The sequence below is a fragment of the Rutidosis leptorrhynchoides genome, chromosome 2 (genome assembly GCF_046630445.1).
Source record: "Rutidosis leptorrhynchoides isolate AG116_Rl617_1_P2 chromosome 2, CSIRO_AGI_Rlap_v1, whole genome shotgun sequence".
Taxonomy (NCBI): domain Eukaryota; kingdom Viridiplantae; phylum Streptophyta; class Magnoliopsida; order Asterales; family Asteraceae; genus Rutidosis; species Rutidosis leptorrhynchoides.
In genome coordinates, this window is record NC_092334.1 from 557,743,742 (window position 1) to 557,764,864 (window position 21,123).

Genomic DNA, 21,123 nt, shown 5'->3' on the forward strand with positions numbered 1-21,123 from the left:
ACAAAAGAACGACACTTGTGGAAATTAGACTATGGGCTATTAATGGGTTTTATATTAACTAAACAATACCTTGTTAATTTAATATACAAACTTATAATTTGACGTATTTATATATAACCACATACGCTTGACTGGGTACGGTGGGCGGGATATCTATAAATACCAATAATTATTCATTTTACCGGATACGGAACTGGATTAATAGTTAATAAACTTGTTGAAACAGGGGTGAATTACATTCAAGGGTAATTGGTGTAATTGTTAACAAAGTAGTAAAACCTTGGTTTACACGCAGTCGATAACCTGGTGTATTCATTAAACAAAGTATTAAAACCTTGTTACAATTTGAATCCCCAATTAGTTGGAATATTTGACTTCGGGAATAAGAATAATTTGACGAAGGCTTTCGCTCTTTATATTTATGACTGATGGACTATTATGGACAAATCCGTATGGACATATTAAATAATCCAGGACAAAGGACAATTAACCCATGGGCATAAAACTAATATCAACACGTCAAACATCATGATTACGGAAGTTTAAATAAGCATAATTCTTTTATTTCATATTTAATTTCCTTTATTTTATATTTAATTGCACTTCTAATTATCTCATTTTTATTGTTATTGTATTTAATTGCACTTTTAATTATCGTACTTTTTAATTATCGCAAGTTTATTTTATCGCACTTTTATTATTCGCAATTTCATTATCGTTATTTACTTTATGCTTTAATTTAAGTTTTGTATTTATTTTTAATATTTTACATTTGGTTTTAACTGCGACTAAAGTTTTAAAATCGACAAACCGGTCATTAAACGGTAAAACCCCCTCTTTATAATAATAATATTACTTATATATATATATTTGTATTTTTATAAAAGTAAACTAATATAGCGTTAAGCTTTGTTTAAAAAGATTCCCTGTGGAACGAACCGGACTTACTAAAAACTACACTACTGTACGATTAGGTACACTGCCTATAAGTGTTGTAGCAAGGTTTAAGTATATCCGTTCTCTAAATAAATAAATATCTTGTGTAAAAATGTATCGTATTTAATAGTATTTCCTGCTAAAATTTAATAGTATTTTATACCCCTTAGCTTTGACATCAATACTACACTTGGTACGGTGTAGTGGTTATTTAAGAATATGCTGCGATGATTTAAATGTTAAGTATGGTTACCAAGTGCTCAACTACTTTTTCATACACTTGCGAGTGTATTATGTTTAAATATATGAAATCTTGTGGTCCATAGTTATAACGCTGCTAGCATCAAACCTATATATCTCACCAACTTTATGTTGACGTTTTAAAGCATGTTATTCTCAGGTACGAATTAAGTCTTCCGCTGTGCATTTGCTCATGTTAAGGACATTACTTGGAGTTGATCATCGCAATGGGACCAAATGTTGATGACTTTGTCCAGGAGGATTAGGACGGGTTGTTAAAGTATTAATGGAACAACCACCGGGATTTATCGATCAAAGATTTCCCTCTCATGTATGTAGACTCAAGAAAGCATTGTATGGGCTCAAACAAGCACCTCGCGCTTGGTTTCAACGACTCAGCAATTTTCTTATTCAGCTTGGTTTTTCATGTAGTCGAGCAGACCCCTCGCTTTTCGTTTACAAAAAAGGTTCTTGTCTTATTTACTTACTTGTATATGTGGAAGATTTAATCATTACAGGAAATCACAGTAGCACCATTCGCAAGTTCATCTCTCATCTCAATGAGGAATTTTTTATTAAGGATCTTGGTCATCTTAGTTATTTCTTGGGGCTCGAAGTAATTTACATAAAATCTGGTTTATTCTTGAGCCAAACGAAATATACTCATGATATTTTGGTTCGGGCCGGTTTAGTGTACTCCAAACCAGCTGCAACACCACTAGCAACGGCCGAGAGCTTCACCTCAGATGGTAGTCCCTTCAGAGATCCTACATTTTATCGCTCGCTTGTTAGTGCACTACAGTATCTAACGATTACCCGTCCAGACATTTCTTATGCGGTTAATCAGGTTAGTCAGTTTCTTCAGGAACCCACCACTGAGCATTTTCAGGCCGTGAAGCGGATTATACGCTATGTCAAAGGTACACTTCTCTATGGTTTATCTTTTCATCATGCTTCGAAACATTTGTTACTTGGATACTCGAATGCTGACTGGGCCCGATGTATTGAGGCAAGGCGTTCTACCTATGGTTACTCTATCTTTCTTGGTGATAACCTTATTTCATGGAGTGCCAAGAAGCAGCCAATCGTGGCTAGGTCTAGTTGTGAATCCGAGTATCGTGCTTTAGCTAATACTGCAGCAGAGATCGTATGGATTACACATCTCCTTCGAGAACTTTATGTATTGCCGCCGGAACGACCGACCATTCTATGCGACAACAAGAGTGCAATTTTTCTAACTCGCTATCCTGTTTCCAACAAAAGGTCCAAACATATTGATATTGATTATCACTTTGTTCGCGAGCTCATATCTTCCGGAAAGCTCTACACCAAGTTTGTTCCAACAACACTTCAACTTGCGGACATTTTTACAAAGAGTCTTCCTCGCCTGCTGTTTGAATCATTTCGTTCCAAGCTTCATGTTGGTCCGCCACCAGTTCGCTTGAGGGGGTATTAAAGATAATATTACGTAACTTGGAGAACAAGTCTAGATCTATTATATCAATAGATAGTTTGTTGTATATTTAGAATATATCTTGTATCCATATATATTTATCTGTAATACTCCTATAAATTAATGCATATACCAATCCCACAAATTGTGTGGTGATTTTATTAATCTTTATACAGACTACCAGTGGTTTATCATTGGTAAGCAATCATAGGAGATACTTAGTCGGGAAACACTTTTTGGACGAGGGCATTTAGTCTTTGCGGGTGAGTGGTGGGCCCACATTGACTTTTAGAGTCAAAGTCAATGGAACTCTAACGATATATCGTCGTCGAATATTATATTTATCTAATACAATAGTTATTTATGAAACTAGCGACTAGATAGCGTCGGTAAAATATTTAAGTCGGGGACGATATGCCATCTGTTATAACCAGCCATCGTCGAAAACAAATGCAAATAGTTATGTTATGTTTTTTTAGTTTTCGCTTTTAGCTAAAGAAGCAAGAGATTAAATTAGGTTTATTAATGTTGTGGGTGAATTCCTTGTGGGTTAAAGTGACGGGGCTAAGTCGCTAACTTATACTCGTATTATTTCGGTTTAAGTTACAAATCAAATGAAAGTCGCCTAAATAAATTTGTATTATTAATTTTATTTATTTAAAGAAAACATTATTATTTTAAATTAGTATTATTAATTTTATTAAGTAATTATCTAAATGAAAGTCGCCTAAAGTCGCCTAGATTATTTTTTATTTGTGTTAAATAAATTTTTTATTTGTATTAAATTATTATATTATATTAATTTAAATTTTAAATATCAAAATTAATAATAAATGTCTCGTTTAACTTTACAAAGTCTTTTTTTTATATCTTACATTAAATATATTTATTTGTACTATATAACTAATATTTTGATGAAAATTATATGGATAGACTAGACTTAGATGAAAATATTTTTACTATATGGATATGATACCAAATGGAATTTTTAGAAAGTACTTCGAAGTTGGGAGCATCATCAACAAGATGAGGGAAAGACGAATTAGATGATTTGGGCATGTTATGAGGGGCCCACTTTTAGCCCTGATTAGGAGAGTCGAGACCCTCGTTATTGGCGGCGTAAGGAGAAGGGGTAGACCTAGACGTAGGTTAGAGGATAGATTGAAGCTTGACATGAAAGAGCTTCTACTGACGGAGGACATGACTTCTGATAGGAGCTTGTGGAAGAGTAGAATTAGAATTATTGAGTAAGATATATATTTTTTTTTGACATATTAGAACAAGAATATAGGCGTAAGAGCCAAAAAAAATAAAAATTCTAGTGTGTTATATATATTTATTTTATAAGTACATATATAACTATAACTAGATACTCTATAGCTACACTATATATATCCATCTACATGATATATATGCCTCTGTATCTATGTATATGTATTTAGCTTATATATATGTACCTATGCATATGTTTGTATCTATATATGTATGTATGTATCTAAGCGCATGTATTCTAGGTGTATGTATGTATGTATGTCTGTATCTGTACCTAGGTATACATATCTATGAAAGTATCTATACGTATATATGTTTACGTATGGGCCTTTATACATGCTTATGTTTACGTATGGGCCTTTATACATGCTTATGTGTGTAGGGGTATATGTGTATGTGTGTGTGTGTGTGTGTGTGTGTGTGTTTGGGTGTGTGGGTGGGTAGGTGGGTGTGTATTTTGCTTGTTTGTATGTCTACTTGAATTTACATGTCTATGTGCACTATATTATCCATGCTATATGTCCTACTGTTGTGCGTTAATGATATATGTGTCCTCTTTTTATGGCTACTTTGTATGGTTGCATCTTCCTAGGCGCATATAACTCTGACAGGTTCGTATCAGTTGCCCTCTCTATTTCGTTTTTATGAGCATTTCTGGCCGGAGGTCCTTTAGGAAGCAATCTCTTTATTCTCAAGTAGAGGGAGAGACGACCTTATCTAGTCGCGGGTTCCATACCCACGGGTGGAGTAGTGACTTTCTTCTAATCTAGGGTACAAGGAATGATTGTCTACACCTCATCTCCCTCATACCCTACATTCGTGGGATTGAGCATTGTTGTTGTTGTATTCAGTTTCAAATTGTGTTTTCATTATATTGGTATAACTTTCATCAAATATTATATAAGATAAACAAAAATATTTGAAGTTAAAGTTGTACAAGAAAGTCTTAAAAAGTCAAAACGGGACAATAAATTTAGAACGCGTGGAATAGTATTATTTATCAAAACGTAACCAATTATTTAATCACAACTACAAGTTGTTTCTTTAAGTTATAACATCTACATACACGTTCCTAGAATTGTTTATCAGATACGTTTACGGTTTGTTCGATTAATCAGTTCAATTTTTTCATTTGAACTTCTGAATCAGAACCGAATTCATACATTAAAAACGAACCGAAATGGAAACGAATTTACATTCAATTTTCTTCAATCGAATTCGACAAAACCACACACATATTATATTATTTGTATATTTATACAATCATTATTATCAAGTTGAATTCAGTTTTCAGTTTAATTTAATTCGAAAGCGATTACCAAATCGAAATCTGGATATTGAATTCAGTTTTAAGTTTTAGTTGATCCGGACGGTATTTATCAAATTTAGTTTGATTTTAATTAGTTTAGATTCGGTTCGATATTCGAATTAACCAAATTCAAACTAATTATGTAACGTCCCTGGCAGTTCCATATAATTTGATATTATAGAAGCATCCATTATCCTGCAAACAGAAGACGACATTTATAAAATCATGTAAAATTACATTGTCTAACGACATACACGTAACGTTTGATGGTCAAAATCATGCCTAAAACTATGACCTTTTAAGATTTTTGTTTTTGGATAGTTCAATGGATATAAATACTACGTTATCACAAAAATCATCTAACATGGCCATGAGGAATGTGATTAATACATAAATTCATAGTTACATGGAAAATTACATATACACTCAACTTTACATCATGTCTTTTAGGTAGGTCATTTCAATTTCAATTATTATAACATTATTCATCTGAATAGGTAAAAAGGATATACCTTTATATATACGAAAATCAAAAACGATACAGGGTTACAACAAACAGATAAAACCATAAGTTTTGCTAACAAGTGCAAAACCAAAGCTGGTTGAGTTCTTAAAGCACTGGAGCCTGATCTGGTTTGGCTTGAAAAATAAGTGACCCTAGCAGAATAGCAATGCCAGTTATGGCTATGGTGAAAAGAAGTCTTCGAGTAGAGAAATCGCGTGGTGGGGGCCTTCTTCTAGCAGCACGATCTCGTTCGGCTTCCCTTGCAGTCCTTTAATAAGATAATCAAGTCAAATTTAGCGTTGACCGAATCAGACAAACTTTGACCAACTTTGACCTGACACTAACTTTGACCTGACTTTTAGCGTTGACCGACTAAAGAGACATTTGTTGACGAAACGAGACGGGCTAGTCACCAAACCGACTAGTCAGCCGAGACGAGCACCATTTACAACTCAAATTCGTTTCCCTCAAACTTAAATTAAAAAAACAAAGCCACTTTGAGACATGGAAAACTGAAACATTGATTCAGTAATAGTTTGAGCAACGGTGTGATTGTTTGTCATGTGTCTAAATAGTCTGCTTTCATATGGACCCAAATCATCAGCTTAAATTTCATGATAATGACAGGACCGATACCCATTCTAAACTTTAACCTTTTAAAAGAAGGTAAATGATGAGGATTAAAAAAATGAGAAGGAACATGAAGTTTTTCAAACCTGGAAGGTTCGGGTGGACCATTACACGAGACTTCATGGGCAATTCGTTCTCGGAGTCGGATATATCTGTTACACAGGATGCAGAGCTCTGTTCTATTTCCACAAACTTCCTGGAATTTTTAATAATTAAACGCATACTTCAGATTTTAACCAGATACAAAAATTTGCAGAATGTGTGGCATAGACAAGGTTGTAAAAGTGGGGAGTCGGGGACGAGTCGGTCGAGACCTTAGAGGGACGATTCGGTCAAGTCGGGGACGAGTCGGGCGTTGACCAGAGTTGACTTTTAGTAATAAATAAATTAAAAAATATATCTTACCTATTAAGATATCAAACATCAAACATATAAATATTTGAAACATAGATATATGGCACAAAATCTAACTTCCAAAAATATAAATTCTTTTACCTAACCTTGAATTTGACCGACTAAGACCCAACTCGGCCCGACTCAGACCCAACTCAGCCTGACTCAGACCCAACTCGGATCCGACTTTTTGGTGTTGACCGACTTTTAAGGCGTTTTTGGGCGACTCTAGACGGGCTAGTCCCCAAACCGACTCGGCCAACTTTTACAACAGTGGGCATAGAAGATTTATAATCTATGCGGCTATTGTACTGTTTAGCAATTTTATTTCACTGTTATGCATTCAGTCTCGTGTTCTAATAATTGTAAACAAATGGTCCCTTTTGGTCACAGAGAATGTGACTTTTATTGGCTTGTCATTCCTAATCACCCGATAACGATAAATACATTGGCTAAAGAAATAAACATATATAAGTTACTCAATCGCAAATATAAAACAAACATTATTAACATTAAAAGATCTGATGGTAATTACCTGATGCTCAAACAGGTCGATTGCAGGCAATGGAAACTCGCAGTAATCACATGTTGCCATTCGTTGAGGGCATTTTTGACTTTTGTGGACATCTAGCTTTTCAGGTTCAATCATTTCATGGCACAGTGAACAAGATACCTGTTATAGAATCATGTAAGCTTCCGGTCATGAGCATACCAAACTGAAATGACGATAAAACGGTATAGCTTTTCAAACTTCAAAAGGTTTGCCATCGTCCCAAATCTTGGTTGGGAAACAATGGGTCATAAAGGGTTCGAATCAGATTGTTAATTTTGTATCAATAGAGACAGATCACACTGGGTTTGATCCAATAGACAAATTAAGTTGGCTAAAAATGGGGCATAATTTCCTACTTTTTTATACATATTTAGTGTCCCACATATGATTAGATAGTATGTTATATCAATAAATAAAAAAAAATAAGTTATAAAAGAATAATATTTAGGAGGTTTTACGAATTAAAAGTACACTTTGGGCAACTCTTGACCTGTTTGACCCACTGAGTTTATATGTAATTACCCATAAAAGATGAAACATTACCCAAACCAACCTTTCACAACAAATTAATGGCTCGAAATTACCCAATTTGCTCGGTATAAAATCCTATTCATAATCAACTTGCACGGCCATAGTTCATGCATAGATCTAACAAGCAGCTACCCAATAATGTAAAAACTGGCAAGATAAGTAATAGATGTTGTCCGAGATTCTATTCATGCAAAAATTTGGCCATGAGTGTGGATTATTATCCTTCTCTATGGAGGTTTGATTATAAATATATGTCATTATGTGAGATTACTTTACAATATATCACATAATCATATTAACATACAGTATTTAGGTTGAATATACACGTACCGGAGCATGAGTACTTGAGTAATGTTCCTCAGCATGCTTTTTCGGAACCATATCACCACAGATTTTACATTTTTCCAAATTGCGGGAGCAGTGAAAGAAATGCAGATCGATGTTTGATGAAGGAATAGCTCTAGCACTTCATGTGAAAGCGTTGTGATTAGGTACACACATAGATACTTTAATACAATACTTATCAACGTGCAAAAAGAGAACCACTTATAAACTGTTAAACAACATAAAAGGACACACATAGATATTAATCAGGTACACGACTTGTGATAACTTATTTGGGTAATGTGATCTCAAAACTCCAAACATATTTTTTTAACGCCGTGTTCACAAACATTATTATTTTCATAAACCTTCTTTTACCAAAATCATGCCTAACACTTTTTACAACCGAACAAGGGTCTTTCTTTTCTTTCTTTCAACGAGCTTATTTTTTCAAAATTCACAAAACTCTAAGCTCTCAAAAACTTCTAAAAGTGTTTCCGCCCGAGGTGTGCGTGGTAGTTGAGAGTATTCGACAACTTGCCTTCAAAAAAAAAAAAACTTCTAAAAGTAGCATGTCATTTATAATAATTATATAAATCATTTTATACCAAAAGGATCAAATATCTATACCTATACGTAACAAAATAAATATAAATATATTCACAAATTACATAATACCAAATTAGTTTTCACATGTATTATCACATCTGAGACTCAGCTCATACTTACAGAAGCAGATTCGAAATCAAACCTAAATAATAATTTCATTAATACACATACACAACAAATATATATGATGAATAACGAAACCCTAACATTACCAGTGACCGCAAATTTTGGCAGTGTAATCATCATTAGAAGCAGCAGCCATTGTCTCAATTGTAGACTTAAATAATTATGAAAAACAAATTTTATCTGCAAAAATGATACGATGAAATCGAAGCAAATTAGTTGAGTTAGGTGAAATTGAAATTAAAATTGAAATCGATTATGAGATCATCAATCTCCAATTTAATGAAATGATGATTAATTAATTTAATTGGATCGAAGTATTAAAGTTTAAGAATTGGAATCCCTAAATGAAATACCTTCAATTTGAGGAATCGATCGGTGTTGCTTTTCCCGAAATTGAAGACTTTTTTCGCACCAAATACGACAAAGTCTAATTTGGCGATTTAGTTTTGTTTTTTTCTTTTCTAAAATTATATTTTTAATTTATTTAAATTATTTATTATAGTAGGTTATTTGAGTATGATGATTGGCTAATAAACGGGTACTCTATTTGACTGTTAGGTTGGATTATTGACATTGTATTCGAGTATTTGGAAAATAGCATACATAACTTAATTATGGGGTGATGATATGTACGTAACCTATTTTTGTTATATACACAACTATCATGATTTATAGTGTTGTATAGTACAATACTGTAAAACATGATAATTGTGTACATAACAAGTTGTTTACATATCACTTTCCATTTTTTATTGGTAAAATATGAATAATGATTTACTATTACATTTCTTGTAGCATTCATTATGTTAAACTTTCATTCGATACCCGTTATTAAATGCCAGTCAAACGCCAAAATTTTATAAACAACTCTGACAAGTCGACAAACTTCTTTTTTTTCCTTTTGAAAAGCAAATTTCATTAAAAACCACAAAGAAGATACAAAGCTTGGCGGCTCATTCAGACATGAACCACCATGTAGAACACGAGCATACACGAAGATGAATGTTGCAACCTAAGCAGCCTAAACTAAACAATACTAACACCAAGATGATTTAACAGTGGTAGCAAGTAAGCAAACCATATAACAACACACTACATATTGAGATAAGAGCTCGGGCTAGATAATCACGTAAGCCAATCGAATTTTCTACCCTTTGCTCTATTGGAAATCCACTCGAACGTCTTGATTTGTATCTCGTTTAGAGCCATCGGAGAGTTCCACCTTTTGCCTTGAAAACCCATTTTATTTCGGTTGCTCCAAATTAAATAGACACAAATCCATCGCACTGCTTGCCAAACCTTATTACCAAAACTCGAAGCAGGAGCATTATCACTTTTGTTGAGGATTTCAACAATACTGAAGCTAGAAAAATTCCCTAGACCCCACCATTTTTGAGCCCGATCCCAAATATCAATTACAAGTTTGCAGAAGATGAGAGCATGATCTACCGACTCCAAGTCATCATCGCATAACGGGCAACGAACACTATGCATATCTATTCCTCTCTTGTCAAGTTCAAGTCTTACGGGTATTCTTTTCTTCAAAGCACGCCGCGTGAAAACTTCAATCTTCTTAGGCACGAGGTTGTTTCGAAACGTGCCATGTTGAGAGCTAAAAGGAGTAAGAAGTCGATCATCGATTGTAGCTGCTAACTTTTTGACAGTAAACTGCCCATTCGAAGCTAAGTTCCAATGCCATGAATCCTTGTCCCTGCAGTTAAAAGAAAAGGCTGAAAGCAAGGTCAATAAACTTTTGAGTTCGCCTGAGGTTCTGCCCGTTGGTTCTCGGATCCATCTCCAATTCATGACTATGTTATCAGCTTCTTTGAAGACACGATCCTTGATGGTTGCATCCTTCACACTTTCTAGCCTATAAAGCCTCAGAAATAAAGAACATAATCTGTCACCGCCAATCCAATTCTCATGCCAAAATGATGTAGATCCTCCATCCCCTATTGTTTTGGTGAATGAACATTTAAACGGAATCTGCAAATCTTCAATAGAAGTACCTGCGAGAATGATGTTACGCCACACACCTAATGTCGAAGAGTGAAGATTTACATTCTCCAACATTAGGCCACCACATAAGCCATAAATACTACGAATAACCTTAACCCAAAGGGAGTCGGTTTCGGTTTTAAACCTCCACTACCATTTCCCCAACAAGGCTAAGTTTTTACTTTTTAAGGACCCGATATTTAAACCCCCATTCCCGAAATTGTTAATGACATTTTCCCACTTAAACTCGAACCCGACCCAACCCAAAAAAAAAGTTCTCCTCACACTCTCAAGCATTTTAATCACACATGGCGGAGCACGGTAGATCGAGAAATAATACAACGGTAGACTAGCAAGGACCGATTTAATAAGGACTAATCTTCCTCCGCTTGACAACGTACGCATTTTCCAACTCGAAAGTCTAGCATTAAATTTATCAATAACCGCCTTTCACTCATTTAGCTTATTCATCTTCGTGCCAATTAATAGACCAATATAGACAAATGGAAACTTACCCACTTGGCAACCCATAAAACTAGCCACATAACTAACTTCATTAAAATCAACCCCTACACCATAAACACAACTTTTTTGAAAGTTGACTTTCAATCCCGAAGATAATTCGAAGCATTTTAAGGTGTTCCTTAGATTTAGAGCATTTATTCTACTCCATTCACCGAAAAAAATAGTGTCGTCCGCATATTGGAGATGCGAAACCAACACTTTATCATTACCGACTTCAACCCCTTTGAATAGCCCTCTATCCATTGCCGTTTTAGTAAGAATGTTTAGCCCTTCCACCGCAAGGATATAAAGAAAGGGAGATAGCGGATCTCCTTGCCTAACTCCCCTACCAAGAGAAAACTCGTTAGTTGGTGAACCATTTACAAGGATAGATACCGAAGCCGATTTCAAGCAAGTCAAAATCCAATTTCTCCACTTAACTCCAAACCCCATACACTTCATCACGTCAAAAAGAAAGCACCGATTAAGGCTATCAAAAGCCTTATCGAAATCAACTTTGAAGATTATGCCTTTTTTGCGGTTGACCTTAAGAAAATCTATTGTATCGTTTGCAATAAGTGCTCCATCTATAATAAAACGACCTTTTAGAAAAGCACCTTGTTTCAGGCCAACTAGTGAAGGTAAAACCTTCCGTAGACGGTTCGAAAGAATTTTAGAGACTATCTGTAGCGACCCCGACAAATCGTCAAGTGACGGCGTCGGCTACGTGGGTCCCATTACCTGATTATAAGTCTTTAAGATAACGTTTGACCAAAATATGTCGCCTTCATTTCAAAATAAAGATTGTTCCCAAAGTTTACAAGAATTGTTCAACCAATAGTTAAGTTACAACGTTATAATACGAATGAAATCTAGGCGACACGGTTTAAAGTAAAGTCAAAAGACGCTCCATGAAATGCACATATACTCGACATCCAATGCAAGTATCAAATAATGAGCGGAAGCATGTATCATGTATCGTTCAAGGACCTGAGAAAAACATAGAAATCCGTCAACGAAAACGTTGGTGAAATCATAGGTTTAAGTAAGTAAGTACAAGTGAACCACAAGATTTGCATCAATGAAATAATAGTAATACATTCCAAAAGTTTGTTTCACGAGCACCCAATTATCAAAGCTTAACATTCCTTCCATTGTATACCCCATCACTTAGTGCTAGAACAAACACTGATTCTCGAAAATATATTTCATCCGTAGACGGTAGCGAACCGTCAAAGATGAGGGTTGTCAACCCATATGGCCATATAACATAAGTTCTCGCTTACACCCGGCAAGTGTAACTAATGATAATCGAATTGAGGATTTTTGTTCTAAACTCGTATGTAGAATGTTTGTTTTCCCGTTCTTGTGTTCACTTAGTTCAAAAGAATCGTTTATGTTTTCTCATCCCAAATATAAGTTCAAAAAGAATAAAAGTGGGACTATGATCTCACCTTTGATTGCACGAGTATAAATGTACTTCACAAAGTAAACGTGTGCATGAATGTTGCTTAGCCTTGACCTAAACAAATAAGTTGTATCAATTAACCGGTTACGACACAAGGTCGGGTGAAATGTGTTCAATTAGTCCTATGGCTCAATACGACTTGAATAGTATAGCATGTGAATCACGTTGTCAAGTTTCATGCAAGAATCACGTACCAAAGCATGTTAGAACGATTGTATAAAAGTTTGGTTAAGTTTGACTAAAAGTCAAACTTGGTCAAAGTCAACGAAAAAGTCAACGCGTTCGGGTCGGGTCCCGGACTATTTTTCTATGCTAAATATTCATATACAAGTATATTAAAACAAGTTTCATGTGAATCGGAGGTCCGTAGTATGCCAAACATTTTCCATAAAATGGACACTGGAGACAGAAGCTGGGCACGGCTTATGCCGCGCCGCGGCACCCTTCTGTCGCGCCGCGACAATAGGCGGGTGCTGGTGCCTGGTCTGTTTCACTTGTCCAACTTGATCCAAACTTCAAATAAGCATAAAACGCAAACCACAAACACTTAGGACTCGCACCTTATATCGTTGGAAAGCTCTTTTGACATAGAATGCAACTAAACACAATTTAACAATCAAAAACCTCATTTGTAACAACCGAGTTTTCCAACCAAGTGATCATTCAATGCCCACATTAATGCTTCAAACTCACCAATGCACATTTAATGATTTGGGCATTCAATGCATACATGTGACAATAACCGAAAACTCGTCAATTGATCAAGAAAGGTTTATTTTCAAAGTTTCAAGTTCGTAAAACGTATTTTATGATTCGGGAATCCAATTTACACATACGATATGCCGTTTCGAAGGTAATTAAGCATACATTACAACTAATCACTAACAATTAACATTCCATGGCATTCAAGCATCAAAAGTTCATGTCAAGAACTATCAAACCCTAGTCAAACATCACAAAATCAATATTCATGTTTTTGAAGTTTTCTTAATCAACCTACGCATCAAAACGAAGCTAGTGATACTAGTAACACAATTAAAACATGCACTTTAACAATCTAACAACATTAACTCATCCAAAATCAAGGATTAAGCACACCCATTTCAAGTTCATGCTAGTTACTCCAAAAACAACAAATCGAGCAAACCAAACATATATTCATGTTAGACTCGAGCCATAGACACTAACTAACACCATTTCAAATCAAAAACACGAATTTAGAGAAATCTAGAGTTTTAGAAATGTTACCCAAACGAGATGAAGTTGGTATCAAATTGTAGAGGATGAAGAGAGGATTCCAAATATGTAATCGGATTTGTTGTGAGCTTCCAAGATTGAATTTAGATGATGAATGAATGGAATGGGTTTGTGTGTGTGTTCTTGAGATGGAGAGAAAAGGGATGAGGGAGATGATGGAATGGATGAAATGGGTTGACTAGTTGACCTAGTCAACTAGTTTGCCCATTTGGCAACTCCGGTCCCTCGAGTTTCAAAGCGGGTGCGGGATTTAACCGATCGAATATTTTTAAAACGCAAGTTAACGAGAGATGTTATAATTAAATGACGGAATTATTATGAACGTTAGTCAACGGAAACTACGAATTTAAATAACGAAAGGTATTATTTAAAAGAAAAAGACGGTGTTAAAAATAAATTTAACGGAAAAACGCGGGATGTTACATTATCCACAACTCAAAAGAAATTTCGTCCCGAAATTTAGTTGGAAGTAGTAGTCGATATCTCTTACTCGAGACTTTACGTTGTCAATGCTATGAATAAGTGAAAGTACGTTCTTGAGGGTTCTCATGAATTTGGATAGTCAGGGTTTTACGTTGCATTAAGGTTCGGTTTTTACGATCCCCAGTTTCAACTGGTTTTCCTATGAAGAGAAGTTTGTCATCGATAGTTGATGTATCCAGCAGGATTGCACGTTCCTGTTCCGCAGGACACGTTTCTAAGTTTGTTACACGAAATGTAGGGTAAACGGAAACTTAATTGAGTCGGAAGTTCTAAACGGTAGGGAGCGGTTCCAATACGCCCCAAGGTTTCAAAAGGGTTAACATGTCGCGGGTTTAACTTTCCCTGATTCCCGAAACGGATTACACCCTTCCAAGGTGCGGGTTCTCAATATTACGCGGTTACACACTGGGATTTGTGAGGTTCTCCTCTAAGTTTGGTATAACTCTTCTGGCGACAATGGGTTGTCTCGAGCCCTTCTCGGACTTGAATGATCTCGATTGTTGTTTCTTGATGGAGTTCAGATTTCGGTGGTTGATGCTTTGGTTAAATGAACAGGGTATGACATTAGCGGTCATATAGGGTTTCGGAAAGTGCGTGTGAACACACGAGTGGTAACTACTGTTGTAAGAGGGATCTACTAAAAGCGACCATGCAAGTTTGAAACATGTCTTTCGAAGACGTAAATCGTTCGTTTGTTCGGTTCGTCTGTTTGTGGGTGGTACGCGGTACTCATGTCTAAGCAGGTTCCCAAGGTTTCTTGTAAAACTAGAAGTGAAACGAGTATTTCGATACAGAATAATTGACAAAGATACACCGTGTTGGAAAAGAATCTCTTAAGATACGTTTGAACAAGTTAGTTAGGGTTCGAAAAATGTTCGTTAGGACTATTCACCCTCGTGGCGAATACTTATGTAATATGAGGAGTTTCTCTATCCATGGAGAAATGTTACAAGGAGTTTCTTTAAACGGAAATGCGAGCGATAAAGATAGGAGTGAAATGAGGACTTAGAATAGGATGAGTTTACATCTCGAGGTTGCCATAACGTGCCTCTAGTTGTCAAAAGTTGAAGTCTGAAAGAGAAACGAGATAGTACACTTAGTTGTATAGTTCGGGGTTGAATAATAGTTGGCCGATTATCAGGAACACAAGGGCGTTAAGTTAAAGAAGAGTGAAGTATCGTTGGATTGTGTGTTATCTTAATTTCCAGTAATATCAGACAGTAACGGTGAAATAACAGAGGTATGTAGTGTGGTACGTGATGACAAGAATATTGATCGGATCCACAATTTAGTATTCGAATTCTTCGTGCAAAATAACGAATTTCCGTCCCGTTGATTTCGAGTCGAGGGAGTATGCCTTTCGGCGTCCAAGTAGAAATATTTCCATATTTGAGTCCCATCTGGTGTTGTACGAATTTAGCTAGAAATGTTGGTGTGAAGAATCACGCTCAAGGTTCGATCGCGGAGAGATTAAAGTCGTGTAATACGAGAAAAGTCAGAAATGAATCTTCGGTAACAACCGGTGAGATCTAAGATTTTTACGAATACAAGTCTGAGTTGGGAGAGTTTCCTGATTACATGTGGCTTGATTTCGAGATTGATTGTAATTCCTTGACCATTAACTTCATGGTCTAGAAAATTGGACTTCGTTCAACAGAAATTCTCACTCGGAGAATTTGGTATAAAGTTGCTCTTTTCTCAAAAGTTCGAGCGTAAGATGGTGATGTTGTTCGTTTTCCTTCTTTACTTAAATAAGTTAAGATGTCATCTATAAATACGATAACAGATTAGTCTATATGAATTTGCATACGCGGTTCAAGAGGTTTATGGATACGGGCGAGCCCTAAATAAATCAAGCGGTACTAAGAGAGATTTACAACTAACGTTGCGAGTTCGGAAAGTGGCTTAGGAGACATCGTCTCACTTAACCCCCAATTGATGATAACCGGAACGGAGGTCGATTTGGAACATACGGGATTCGTGCAAATAATCATGAGGTCATGGATGCGAGGGAGAGGGTATCGGTTTCCAACCGAAAATTACTCAGTTCACAATAATCTATACAAGATGATGGGGAAACATTTTTTTTTTTTTTTTTTTTTAAAAATTATTATTTTTTTTTTTTTTTTTTTTTTTTTTTTTTTTACGAATAGGTTCCGAGCTCCCTAGTTCTATAGGTGTCAAGTCAAAGGTCTTAACGTATTTCCTCCAATAAAATTTATAGGCACACAATATTTTTCCGTCGGTCACTTAAATCGTCTAAGTAGTATCTGGGGGAAAGAGGTGGAATATAAAGAGCATGAGTCAAATCCTTGGTTATAAAACGTCTAGCGGTAATCGAATCGAACAAGTATGAAATATACGGTTTGTTGTGAAGAAACGTACCCGTTACTAGTCCATCGTCGTTCCGGGCATCCTTGGTGTCGATGTCGAAGGTTCAACGGCGTGCGTTGGGGTTGATTTTCTTATTTGGGCACACATTCCTAAAATGACCCAGTTGGCCACATTCGAAGCAAGCACCCGTTCTGTGTGCGTTGGGCATCTTTCGAGCGACGGGTCCTTGGCGCCGGTGGCGAAACCTGCCACATCCTTCAAAGTGATGCTTGTGGCATTCGTCACAAAAAGGCAGTTTTCCGGCATAGCCTTTCTTGTCGTTGGAGGTAAAAGGCTTCTTGGCGGGGTTGTTGTTATTGTTGTGGTTGCTTGATTGAGAGGCTTCCCATGTTCTTTTGTTGTTACTCGGGTGGTTCTCGACCATTGGTGCCGGTGCTTCCATTTCATTCACCGTTTCTAAGGCTTGGCGGGCCATTGTTAAAGCCTCTTGTAGGTTAGTGGGTTGAGATGTCATTACCTTGTGTTGAATGCTCTTAGGGAGGCCATCCATGTAAAGTTCGACTCTTAGGGATTCGGGAGTCATGAGAATTGGACACATCGAGACTAGTTCGGTAAACCGTTGATTATAAGCCTTGAGGTCATTTCCGGCCGTTTTTAAATTCTTTAGACCCTGTTCGAGCCTTCGAGTCTCGTCGCGCGGGAAGTATTCGGTGATCATTCTTTCTCTTAATTCGGTCCAAGAGAGTGTGTGGGCTTCATCGCTTCCCACTAATTGTACATACGTGTTCCACCATGAGAGAGCAATACCGGTGAAAGTGAGGGTGGAAAACTTGACCTTATCTTGGTCTCGACAACCGCTTGTGTTAAAAACGGTCTCCATTTGTTCAAACCATCGGGTGAGAGTAACCGGTCCCCCGGTTCCATCGAAAGTGGGAGGATTGTACTTCATGAAGTTCTTGTAGGAGCAACCTTCGATTGAATTACCGGCTCCATGATTGTTGTTGTTAGAAAAGTGATCGGCCACGGCCGTACCCACGGCGGTGGTTATCATTCGTTGAAGAGCTTGTTCTAGAGTTTCGAGAGGAGTATTGTGTTGACCTTGGTGAGCCATTGTTCCTTCATGAGACAAGAATATCGTTGGTTAGTATTTTCAACAATACTAACCGTGGCATGGAATAAGGATAGAGAGAAAATTTTTCCTTGACTCGCCTTAAATTCTCTATGTCATAATGTCGGAACGTCCATGTGAATCACCGTAATATAATCCCGGAAATTATATTACCCTGATCCTCATGTGCATTTAACATTACTTCATAAAGTCAAGGTGGCGCACCAACAAAATTTATCAACGTAAGATCAAGATCGAATACGAGTTAGATATGATAGAAGAGTTCGAGTATAAATGCACAATTAGTCAAATAATTCCTACTTCAGTCTATATGCCGGTTGTAGTCTAGATTCACCTATGTACCCTATGACTCGGGGTGAACACAAATGAACTCTAAATCCCTACAACCAAGGCTCTGATACCACCTGTAGCGACCCCGACAAATCGTCAAGTGACGGCGTCGGCTACGTGGGTCCCATTACCTGATTATAAGTCTTTAAGATAACGTTTGACCAAAATATGTCGCCTTCATTTCAAAATAAAGATTGTTCCCAAAGTTTACAAGAATTGTTCAACCAATAGTTAAGTTACAACGTTATAATACGAATGAAATCTAGGCGACACGGTTTAAAGTAAAGTCAAAAGACGCTCCATGAAATGCACATATACTCGACATCCAATGCAAGTATCAAATAATGAGCGGAAGCATGTATCATGTATCGTTCAAGGACCTGAGAAAAACATAGAAATCCGTCAACGAAAACGTTGGTGAAATCATAGGTTTAAGTAAGTAAGTACAAGTGAACCACAAGATTTGCATCAATGAAATAATAGTAATACATTCCAAAAGTTTGTTTCACGAGCACCCAATTATCAAAGCTTAACATTCCTTCCATTGTATACCCCATCACTTAGTGCTAGAACAAACACTGATTCTCGAAAATATATTTCATCCGTAGACGGTAGCGAACCGTCAAAGATGAGGGTTGTCAACCCATATGGCCATATAACATAAGTTCTCGCTTACACCCGGCAAGTGTAACTAATGATAATCGAATTGAGGATTTTTGTTCTAAACTCGTATGTAGAATGTTTGTTTTCCCGTTCTTGTGTTCACTTAGTTCAAAAGAATCGTTTATGTTTTCTCATCCCAAATATAAGTTCAAAAAGAATAAAAGTGGGACTATGATCTCACCTTTGATTGCACGAGTATAAATGTACTTTACAAAGTAAACGTGTGCATGAATGTTGCTTAGCCTTGACCTAAACAAATAAGTTGTATCAATTAACCGGTTACGACACAAGGTCGGGTGAAATGTGTTCAATTAGTCCTATGGCTCAATACGACTTGAATAGTATAGCATGTGAATCACGTTGTCAAGTTTCATGCAAGAATCACGTACCAAAGCATGTTAGAACGATTGTATAAAAGTTTGGTTAAGTTTGACTAAAAGTCAAACTTGGTCAAAGTCAACGAAAAAGTCAACGCGTTCGGGTCGGGTCCCGGACTATTTTTCTATGCTAAATATTCATATACAAGTATATTAAAACAAGTTTCATGTGAATCGGAGGTCCGTAGTATGCCAAACATTTTCCATAAAATGGACACCGGAGACAAAAGCTGGGCACGGCTTATGCCGCGCCGCGGCACCCTTCTGTCGCGCCGCGACAATAGGCGGGTGCTGGTGCCTGGTCTGTTTCACTTGTCCAACTTGATCCAAACTTCAAATAAGCATAAAACGCAAACCACAAACACTTAGGACTCGCACCTTATATCGTTGGAAAGCTCTTTTGACATAGAATGCAACTAAACACAATTTAACAATCAAAAACCTCATTTGTAACAACCGAGTTTTCCAACCAAGTGATCATTCAATGCCCACATTAATGCTTCAAACTCACCAATGCACATTTAATGATTTGGGCATTCAATGCATACATGTGACAATAACCGAAAACTCGTCAATTGATCAAGAAAGGTTTATTTTCAAAGTTTCAAGTTCGTAAAACGTATTTTATGATTCGGGAATCCAATTTACACATACGATATGCCGTTTCGAAGGTAATTAAGCATACATTACAACTAATCACTAACAATTAACATTCCATGGCATTCAAGCATCAAAAGTTCATGTCAAGAACTATCAAACCCTAGTCAAACATCACAAAATCAATATTCATGTTTTTGAAGTTTTCTTAATCAACCTACGCATCAAAACGAAGCTAGTGATACTAGTAACACAATTAAAACATGCACTTTAACAATCTAACAACATTAACTCATCCAAAATCAAGGATTAAGCACACCCATTTCAAGTTCATGCTAGTTACTCCAAAAACAACAAATCGAGCAAACCAAACATATATTCATGTTAGACTCGAGCCATAGACACTAACTAACACCATTTCAAATCAAAAACACGAATTTAGAGAAATCTAGAGTTTTAGAAATGTTACCCAAACGAGATGAAGTTGGTATCAAATTGTAGAGGATGAAGAGAGGATTCCAAATATGTAATCGGATTTGTTGTGAGCTTCCAAGATTGAATTTAGATGATGAATGAATGGAATGGGTTTGTGTGTGTGTTCTTGAGATGGAGAGAAAAGGGATGAGGGAGATGATGGAATGGATGAAATGGGTTGACTAGTTGACCTAGTCAACTAGTTTGCCCATTTGGCAACTCCGGTCCCTCGAGTTTCAAAGCGGGTGCGGGATTTAACCGATCGAATATTTTTAAAACGCAAGTTAACGAGAGATGTTATAATTAAATGACGGAATTATTATGAACGTTAGTCAACGGAAACTACGAATTTAAATAACGAAAGGTATTATTTAAAAGAAAAAGACGGTGTTAAAAATAAATTTAACGGAAAAACGCGGGATGTTACACTATCTTATAGTAGCTACCAATTAAACTAATCGGTCGGTAATCTCTAAGCCCTAAAGGATCTAACTTTTTTGGGATAAGTGTGACAAACGAAGCATTACAACCTTTTGAAATCTCTCCTCTTTCCCAGAACCAAGTAATCGCCTCTACTAAATCATCCTTGATCACATCCCAAAACTTTTTGAAGAATCCCATATTAAAC

General features: G+C 36.5%; 3 protein-coding genes across 3 annotated transcripts; 1 reads left to right on the forward strand and 2 right to left on the reverse strand.

The window, feature by feature from the left end:
• Positions 1 to 1,462: 1,462 nt before the first annotated feature.
• LOC139889713 (uncharacterized mitochondrial protein AtMg00810-like) lies at positions 1,463 to 2,632 on the forward strand. Its single transcript, XM_071872649.1, has one exon. The coding sequence runs from the start codon at positions 1,463 to 1,465 to the stop codon at positions 2,630 to 2,632; it is 1,170 nt and encodes a 389-aa protein (XP_071728750.1).
• Positions 2,633 to 5,590: 2,958 nt separating this feature from the next.
• On the reverse strand, positions 5,591 to 9,341 carry LOC139893101 (uncharacterized). The gene is made up of 6 exons (XM_071876238.1): positions 9,235 to 9,341; positions 8,968 to 9,061; positions 8,153 to 8,288; positions 7,274 to 7,411; positions 6,432 to 6,541; positions 5,591 to 5,983 (listed from the first exon to the last, which is right to left on the reverse strand). The coding sequence occupies exons 2-6, from the start codon at positions 9,015 to 9,017 to the stop codon at positions 5,821 to 5,823; spliced, it is 597 nt and encodes a 198-aa protein (XP_071732339.1). The 5' UTR covers positions 9,018 to 9,061; positions 9,235 to 9,341; the 3' UTR covers positions 5,591 to 5,820.
• Positions 9,342 to 10,006: 665 nt separating this feature from the next.
• On the reverse strand, positions 10,007 to 21,116 carry LOC139889714 (uncharacterized). Its single transcript, XM_071872650.1, has 3 exons — positions 20,942 to 21,116; positions 11,399 to 11,970; positions 10,007 to 11,029 (listed from the first exon to the last, which is right to left on the reverse strand). The coding sequence occupies exons 1-3, from the start codon at positions 21,114 to 21,116 to the stop codon at positions 10,007 to 10,009; spliced, it is 1,770 nt and encodes a 589-aa protein (XP_071728751.1).
• Between the last annotated feature and the right edge of the window lie 7 nt (positions 21,117 to 21,123).

Coding starts and splice junctions, on each gene's coding strand:
- LOC139889713 (XM_071872649.1), top strand. CDS start 1,463: ATGGAACAACCACCGGGATTTATCGATCAAAGATTTCCCTCTCATGTA.
- LOC139889714 (XM_071872650.1), bottom strand. CDS start 21,116: ATGGGATTCTTCAAAAAGTTTTGGGATGTGATCAAGGATGATTTAGTA. Junction 11,971..20,941: donor CCGACCGATTAGTTTAATTG/GTAGCTACTATA, acceptor GTTTTATTATAG/ATGGAGCACTTATTGCAAAC. Junction 11,030..11,398: donor CTAGTTTTATGGGTTGCCAA/GTGGGTAAGTTT, acceptor GGGAAATGGTAG/TGGAGGTTTAAAACCGAAAC.
- LOC139893101 (XM_071876238.1), bottom strand. CDS start 9,017: ATGGCTGCTGCTTCTAATGATGATTACACTGCCAAAATTTGCGGTCAC. Junction 6,542..7,273: donor TCGACCTGTTTGAGCATCAG/GTAATTACCATC, acceptor TAAAAATTCCAG/GAAGTTTGTGGAAATAGAAC. Junction 5,984..6,431: donor GGTCCACCCGAACCTTCCAG/GTTTGAAAAACT, acceptor ATCTTATTAAAG/GACTGCAAGGGAAGCCGAAC.